Genomic DNA, 9,342 nt, shown 5'->3' on the forward strand with positions numbered 1-9,342 from the left:
AGGACATCTTATGACCCCCTTAGGGGTCCGCATACCCCCATTTGAGAACCACTGCTCTACAGTACGAATCGACTCACTTATATACTTTACTATTTTATACCTTTCCTCCCCCCCTTCCCCCCAGCAGTTATTTGGATGTGACAGAAAACGAAAACTAAAGCGATTAGATCTTGAATATAAAATCAACATAAAATTCATCCAAGGCTGAATTCTTCTGAGGAAGGGTTTTCTCCACGTTTTTTTGTATTTTTTATTAAGACACAATCATCTAAAACTTCACAACACTTGGGTTAGGGTAAATGTGAATTAAAGAGCGGCATGATTTCAACAGCTTTTGACAACAAGTGACATCTTGAGGACGGGCTGACTCGAGCAGAGCTGAGCGGCAGAAAGTCTGATCCTTTTGCGTGTGTCGAGTCGAGTGTTAAAAAACGAAAAAAGGCCAATGAGTGATTCCCAGTCCCGACGCCAGAGCCCTCGAGAGGAATCCGCCACGTGGGTTTTACCTTCGTGGACACACCTGCATGACAGATGTTCAGTCAGCTCGGCTTCTCACAACAAGACCTCAGCGTTCGTTTCGATAAAAACTCCTCGTCAACACTCTCCGGTCATGATGGAGAGGAAGTCCTCCTGATTTACTGGAGGAGGAAAAAACAGTTCAGTCAGAAAAGTTAAGTTCACACATTAGCCAGTCCTTCCAGAAAAAGAGAGAGAGTTTTTTTGTGATTGTTGTGGGCAATAATCCTTGATTATGCGGCACGTTTTCTTAAAAAAATGTGCGGGATATTTATGCAATGAAATTGTGGGAACTTGCAAAAATTGCAGTAAACTCAACATTTTTCAACATTCTGCTAAGATATACAGTATTATGGGACTTTTTTGCAACGAAAATGCGGGGATTATGAAATCATGCAAGCCCCGCATAATTTGCTCAGAAATCGGCAATTTATGCGGCGAAAGTGCGGCATATTTGAAAAAAATTGCGCCCCGAACCCCGTCAAAAAGCCCAATATTTGGCCGAATCCTGGATTCAGTGCATCCCTATTGATTGTAGAGATGGTACGATACCATTTTTTGCTTCCCGATACCGATTCCTGAACTAGCGTATCGGCCAATACCGAGTACCGATCAGATACCAGAGTGTCATATATTTTATTATGATTTAACAGCTGTATACTACTATCCCTGTATAGATGTGATATGATGTATAACAGCTGTATACTACTATCTCTGTATGGATGTGATATGATGTATAACAGCTGTATACTACTATCTCTGTATGGATGTGATATGATGTATAACAGCTGTATACTACTATCTCTGTATGGATGTGATATGATGTATAACAGCTGTATACTACTATCTCTGTATGGATGTGATATGTATAACAGCTGTATACTACTATCTCTGTATGGATGTGATATGATGTATAACAGCTGTATACTACTATCTCTGTATAGATGTGATATGATGTATAACAGCTGTATACTACTATCTCTGTATGGATGTGATATGATGTATAACAGCTGTATACTACTATCTCTGTATGGATGTGATATGATGTATAACAGCTGTATACTACTATCCCTGTATGGATGTGATATGATGTATAACAGCTGTATACTACTATCTCTGTATGGATGTGATATGATGTATAACAGCTGTATACTACTATCCCTGTATGGATGTGATATGATTTCTATCTCTGTTGTCGGTCTGGTTCAGGTTAAACTCTTTGTGAAACATGAACAAACACAAACAATGAATGCCCCAGAACTTTCTGTTATTCTCCAGTTTGACTGGTCAGTTATAACGGAAAAAGAACATAAATAAACTACTTTAACGTAGATTTTCTTTAGGGCTTTATTACGTGGTATCGGATCGGTGCATAAACTCCAGTACTTCCCGATACCGATAACAGTGTTTTAGGCGGTATCGGAGCCGATACCGATGCTGGTATCGGTATCCGAACATCTCTTGTTGATTGACTTACTTTCACCGTCTCCGTCTGTGTCAAACTCGTCGATCATGCTGCGCAGCTCCTCGTCGCTGACGTTCTCCCCGAGCTCTCGGGCGACTCGTCTCAGGTTCCTCAGGCTGATCTTTCCCGACTCGTCGTCGTCAAACAGCTTGAAGGCCTTCATGATCTCCTCCTTTGGGTCTCGCTCCAGGATGCGATCAGTCACTGCGGAGAGACGACAACACATTAAGGCTTTACTAAATGCGGGGTTCCTGCAGGTTTTAACAACTTTTTAAGACCCTTTTAAGACATTTATTAATTAAATTTATTATTATTTAGGTCCCATGACATGGTTCTCTTTGGATCCTTTTATATAGATCTTAGTGGTCCCCTAATACTGTATCTGAAGTCTCTTTTATATAGACCTTAGTGGTCCCCTAATACTGTATCTGAAGTCTCTTTTATATAGACCTTAGTGGTCCCCTAATACTGTATCTGAAGTCTCTTTTATATAGACCTTAGTGGTCCCCTAATACTGTATCTGACGTCTCTTTTATATAGACCTTAGTGGTCCCCTAATACTGTATCTGAAGCCTCTTTTATATAGACCTTAGTGGTCCCCTAATACTGTATCTGAAGTCTCTTTTATATAGGCCTTACATGGGGTGGGCAAAGCAGAGAAAGGGGAGGTAACCTTGCTCCTTATGACCTCATAAGGAGAAGATTCCTGATTGGTCCATCTGATCTTTCATTTTCTCAAAGGCAGAGCAGGATACCCAGGGCTCGGTTTACACCTATCATCATTTCTAGCCACTGGGGGACCATAGGCAGGCTGGGGGAACTCATATTAATGTTAAAAAACCTCATAAAGTGACATTTTCATGCCATGGGACCTTTAAGACCTATGATCACAACATTAAAGTACAACGATATTTAGAGTCACAGAAGAGCTTTCAAAGTAAATAAATGTATTCAAATTGTACATATACTGTTTAAACATATACAGTGAATTATATTTGGACTATCAAAAGAAAGAACTACACCACCACGGATAAAAAAAAAAAAAAAAAGCATTCCAACGAGCATTAGAAGTAGCGTTGCATAGAAAATGAAGACCGGTTTGAAATGGTTTAAGACCTAGAACTAGAGCTGGGCAATGTATTGTTATTATATCGATATCGTGATATGAGACCAGATATCGTCTTAGATTTTGGATATCGTAACATGACAAGTGGTGTCTTTTCCTGGTTTTAAAGGCTGCATTACAGTAAAGTGATGTACTTTCTGAACTAGACTGTTCTAGCTGTCCTATTATTCACCTTTACCCACTTTAGTCATTATATCCACATTACTGATGATTATTTATCAAAAATCCTTGTGTAAATATTTTGTGAAAGCACCAGTAGTGGCTCGCACTATAGCTTTAAAAAAGGTGCATTATGAGCTCCTGCATGGTTTCAGCACGATTTCATTTTTGTCTCAAGTGGTAGTCATCTGTCCTTGATCCGCTAGCTGCCTGGCCCCCTGAACACACCGTGGAACAGCCCGGTCTCGGGAGACAACACAGGGGACACAAACGCCAAACAAACACTATAGGGGCACAGGCTATGCACCAAAATACAACAAACCACATTCCAGCCAATCAGCGACAAGATGGTTGGGGGAGGGGTTGTGGGTTAGCGACAGTTAGTCAGTTAGTTACACACCAGCTGCGTGGCGTGAGTAGGGCTGGGTATCGTTCAGAATCTTTCGATCCAATGCCAATTTCGATACCTCAGTTTTCGATACAGATTCCTATTTTCCACCTTAATTGTGAATCACATCGGTTATCAAAATTAAAAAAATTCTGATAAAACTGCTCACTCAGAGTAACATTTATAAAAGTTGCCTAGCCTTACAAGCTAAGCCTGTCAGTCAGTCATCAGGGCAGAGAAACCACCGTTGTGCCTGCTTGTCTATTTATCCATTAATATCGTATCGCAGCAAACGCTGTCTGAGCGAAGTTTTGAAAAACTGAAACCACACTTGAAACCACTTCATCGGCATTGCTGTGACTCACTGTGACTTCAACAAAACTGCAGAGCCGACGAAGTTTACTCAGTCCGCAACTCTCCGGTGTGTGTGTGTGTGTGTGTGTGTGTGTGTGTGTGTGTGTGTGTGTGTGTGTGTGTGTCGGAGCTCTGCTCTCGGTCAGTATGCAGAGAGGGCAGATAAGCTTGCGCTTACGCGTTCAGACGCTTTTGGAACCGAAATTTTGCACCGAAAAATGTATAATTTTTTCCGATACTCATAGGATTGGAGAATTTTTTTCGGTGCCATAAAAGTATCGACGTTCGGTCTTCAGCATGCTAGAAATAGAACCGACGCCTATTTTTCACGCGACACGCAAGCGTGTTGGAAGCATTTCCAGGCAAAATAGAATAGGAGAAGATGTTTATATATTGTTGAGACACAAATACATATTAATTACTGACATTTTGATGTTTGAAAGTCTCTAGGTTTTGATATAAATGCAGATATATAATTGCAAAAAAAAAAAAAAAAAAAAAAAAAAATTGATTTTCTAATAGGTCACCTGTCAATCCAGAACCAAATATTCTGGAGCCTATTTTGCCGTCAATACTGCCGACGTTGTCTTTGCTGTAATCAGATCAGAATATATTTATGTTGAACATGGTATTTCATTTTATCAAAGGGAAACATCCATGTGTCCAGACCAGGCTAGCAGCAGCAGCAGCGCGTCAGACACCTTTCTGGTGTGTAAAGACGTAGAAAAATCCACGCTGCAGAAACGCCACGCCCACGCAGGCAGTGTGTAACCGGCCTGACCCCACAGTCACCTTAGCTACAAAAGAGAGCGGCATGCACTCGCTTGTGGGCGCTCCTGGTGCGTGCCTATAGGCAACCTTCAAGCACGTCTTAAAAGTTCGTATTGTTAAGTCACAAGAACGATGTTTTTTTTGGATTTAAAAGTATTTATTTCTCGATAAAAGTAACAAAATACATGATATAAAATGCCAAACATATCAGATACAGTACAGGCCAAACTTTTGGACACACCTTCTCATTCATTCTTTATTTTCATGACTATTTACATCGTAGATTCTCACTGAAGGCATCAAAACTATGAATGAACACATATGGAATTATGTACTTAACAAAAAAGTGTGAAATAACTGAAAACATGTCTTATATTTTAGATTCTTCAAAGTAGCCACCCTTTGCTTTTTTTGATAACTCTGCAAACCCTTGGTGTTCTCTCAATGAGCTTCATGAGGTAGTCACCTGAAATGGTTTTACCTTCACAGGTGTGCCTTGTCAGGGTTAATTAGTGGAATTATTTCCTTTATTAATAAAAAAGCAAAGGGTGGCTACTTTGAAGAATCTAAAATATAAGACATGTTTTCAGTTATTTCACACTTTTTTGTTAAGTACATAATTCCATATGTGTTCATTCATAGTTTTGATGCCTTCAGTGAGAATCTACGATGTAAATAGTCATGGAAATAAAAAGGAAACACATTGAATGAGAAGGTGTGTCCAAACTTTTGGCCTGTACTGTATGTACATAAATACGATCTCCCGAAGCGTTTTCTGCCATCTTGAATTATTTTATTCGACTCGAGCCACTGACCTACGTCACGCTGCTCCTTCACTCCGATTGGCTGTCGCTTTGTCACATGGCTCGTCGTGGCCAAACGGCCACTCCCCTTGAAAATGAATGGTAGCCTGTCGCTTTGTCTCTGTCTCTTGTAGCTAGTGTGACTGTGGGGTGACAGTTACGAAAACACGGGGGGGGGGCGAGCTTGCTCTGTCTTGTTGCGTATTTACTTGGAATATCAACAGAAGTGACCATGTAGGAACTCATAGTACACCTTTAAGACCTGAAATTTAGATTTTTTTTTTAAATTCTAGACATGAGACTTTCTAAGACCCCGTCGAAACCCTGAAATCAGCAGCATGAGAACACTTCATTGATCCCCTCAGGGAAATCGTTAAGTTTCTCACAGTCAAATTCAAGGTACAAATAAGAGTAATGAAAAAGCTAGTCGATAAGCGTATAAAGTAACACAGCTACGGTGCAAGAAATAAAAAGTTAAGTATTAGGTTAACAGCATTATGTTGCTACAACAATTGATAACAAATTCTCCTTCAATCTCTCTCTGCACAGAACTTTACATTGAAGGAAAACTTACCAACTTCATTGAAATCGTCAAATGTTATTTTGCCGTTTCCCTCTCGGTCGTAGTCTTTAAGAATCTTCAAAACATCCACTTTCTTCACTTCAAATCCGAGTGCACGCATCGCCACCTGTTGGGGTTTTTTTTGATCGGGATGTACGGTTTATTATTTACACATATACACTGAACAAAATTATAAACACTTGTGTTTTTGCCCCCATTTTTCAAGAGCTGAACTCACAGATCTAAGACTTTTTCTATGTACACAAAAAGCTTATTTCTCTCAAATATTGATGACAAATGTGTCTAAATCTGTGTCAGTGAGCACTTCTCCTTTGCCGAGATAATCCAGCCACCGCACAGGTGTGGCATATCAAGATGCTGATTGGACAGCAGGATTATTGCACAGGTGTGCCTAATGCCTGGCTCACATTACAGGAGTTTTAGGCCGATTTATGCCCGATTTACCCCTCCCGAGAATCTGAGAAAAAATCTTGTGGAGGACCTCGATCGGTTCCGATGTTCGGCGCAGATTATCTGGTAATGTGAGGCGTTCACAGATCAAATCTTGCACCTCCCGATCTGCTCGCAGACACATCGGGGCCGCCCCGATAATATCAAACATGTTTGATATCTAGGATTGTAATCGGGCGTGAAACGACTATGATTACGTCAGTACTTCCACAATAGCCAATGAGAGACAGGTCTGCAAGGAGACAGAAGTGACGGAAACTTTTGAAAATGTCAGCGAAAGCAGCTGTAGTACGAGTCCTGGTGGACGACTGAGTTGGAAGAAAGGATGGTGGAGATGTGGCGACAGCACGAGAGCCTGTTTAATGTATCATCTAAAGAATATCATAATGGGAATGATAAAGAGATGAGCTGTGGAGAGATCGCTTCAGATCTGGACCTACCGGGGGAGTGTACAAAGTTGCTAGCGCACTAGCTAACAAATGTAAACATTAGATATCTAGGTCAATGATCATCTGCTACATTCAGGTCTAATAAAAGATGCATTGCACATACCGTATTTTTCGGACTATAATTCGCTCCGGGTTATAAGTCACACAGAACAACTAGCAGGGCGTGGAGACGTACCGTTGACCAGCCCCTCCCGTCCCGTTGTTCAAGCCCCCACCTGTGGACTCGTTCCCAGCTCTGGCCATCTAGCTTTCAGCCCACGATTAGCCGATTAGCTTTCTTTGATTTCTTCATTGCAGTAAGAGTCACCTTTTCACCAGTCTCCCTCACAAGTTTCTCCCTCATTTCAAACTTTCTTTCTGCTGCTCGATTACCGTTTTCGGGGCTGCATATTTTACTACCTGCAGTTTATCTCTTTTCTTTCTCAGTTGTCTTTAGGAGGAGCATATAGTTGTCACAAGCCTAGAGCGCCCTCTCGCGGCTGTTTTCAGTATGAATTAACATTTAAAAACATGTTAAATTATATATATTTTGATATACAAATCGCACCTGACTATAAGTCGCAGGACCAGCCAAAAGTAGGAAAAAGGTGTGACTTATCTACAGCAAGTTGCCGTGACACAGTATCCATTTTGTTTACATGCGCTTCCCCAGATCGCGTCACGATCTCGGTGCGTTAAATTCAAGGAACGAGCTTCCAGAAGAAGTTGTGCGTTCCCCTTCAATTAATTATTTTATCTGTCAAAAGGTGTAATGTATAATTATAAAGCTTGTCACTCATTTATCTGGAGGAGAGGGTTTTATATCATGTACCAGAATTGTTTTTGATAAATTTCAATAAAAATGTGATTTAATGGGTGATTTACAGTTTTACTGGCCTTTTAAAACGTAAAATAAAGCCACGCTTTAGAGCGCCGCTTAACTCTGTGCCACGGCTGCCATACAAAAACAGCTTTAAGGCCGAGACAGAAAAAGCCGGTCGAGATGATCAGTCGGGTCCCCAAGGTCCAGAAAAACTGCCCCGGGACACCCTGAGGCGACACCGACTTGAGAAACGCAATACTGGTGCGTTCTTTTTGTCCACCGAAGTCGATTTACGAGTTGTTTTCCGGAGTTACGAACCGGAAGTTGCAAAAAGAACGCCCCCCCCCGAGGTCGTACTGTATATATACGACTCGTCAAGTCGTCTGAACTCAGAGGACCCCGAGTTCACTTTCAAAGATGGCTACGTCGTGCATCACACGTAGTAAACATTGTGGTTTTTTCTACAATTTTAAGCACTTTTGTCTTTGTTGTAACCAAATGAAGAAGTGGTACACATAGTGCTGTATACTGCTACCTATAGACATGTCTCTACAGTCTTATTAGGAGTTAAACATAGTGCTGTATACTGCTACCTATAGACATGTCTCTACAGTCTTATTAGGAGTTAAACATAGTGCTGTATACTGCTACCTATAGACATGTCTCTACAGTCTTATTAGGAGTTAAACATAGTGCTGTATACTGCTACCTATAGACATGTCTCTACAGTCTTATTAGGAGTTAAACATAGTGCTGTATACTGCTACCTATAGACATGTCTCTACAGTCTTATTAGGAGTTAAACATAGTGCTGTATACTGCTACCTATAGACATGTCTCTACAGTCTTATTAGGAGTTAAACATAGTGCTGTATACTACTACCTATAGACATGTCTCTACAGTCTTATTAGGAGTTAAACATAGTGCTGTATACTGCTACCTATAGACATGTCTCTACAGTCTTATTAGGAGTTAAACATAGTTCTGTATACTGCTACCTATAGACATGTCTCTACAGTCTTATTAGGAGTTAAACATAGTGCTGTATACTGCTACCTATAGACATGTCTCTACAGTCTTATTAGGAGTTAAACATAGCGCTGTATACTGCTACCTATAGGCATGTCTCTACAGTCTTATTAGGAGTTAAATATCGCCTGATTAGTTATTTAGTAGCTTGTGCAGCTGAAATTGGCTAGAGTCGTAGTATTTGTGTGACAAAAAGAACGCAACAACCCCGCAGGTTATTTGTTTTCCGACACTGACGTGACGATTACAAGACAAAAAGAACCCACCATACGTCTCCATTGCAGCAGGCGGCGCTAATCTGTATTGTTGCCCAAGAAATGAAAACCGGCAGCTGATTGGACGACCGCGTCACATGGGTTTGTTTTCTCCGGAAATTCAAAGCCAGACTGTCATGGCGTCTCGTTCAGAATACGATCTCGTATTGGACTAAAATAGCTCACTGAAAA

General features: G+C 40.8%; 1 protein-coding gene across 1 annotated transcript in view; it reads right to left on the minus strand.

The window, feature by feature from the left end:
• Positions 1–209: 209 nt before the first annotated feature.
• cetn3 (centrin 3) overlaps positions 210–9,342 on the minus strand; it is a 10,437-nt gene continuing 1,304 nt past the window's right edge. The window contains exons 3-5 of the mRNA XM_028601870.1: positions 6,157–6,271; positions 1,994–2,185; positions 210–638 (exon numbers count right to left, since the gene is read on the minus strand). Of these exons, the coding sequence (XP_028457671.1) occupies positions 595–638; positions 1,994–2,185; positions 6,157–6,271 (351 nt within the window). The 3' untranslated portion in view covers positions 210–594. The remainder of the gene's footprint in view (positions 639–1,993; positions 2,186–6,156; positions 6,272–9,342) is intronic.

The sequence above is a fragment of the Perca flavescens genome, chromosome 16, assembly GCF_004354835.1.
Source record: "Perca flavescens isolate YP-PL-M2 chromosome 16, PFLA_1.0, whole genome shotgun sequence".
Lineage (NCBI taxonomy): Eukaryota > Metazoa > Chordata > Actinopteri > Perciformes > Percidae > Perca > Perca flavescens.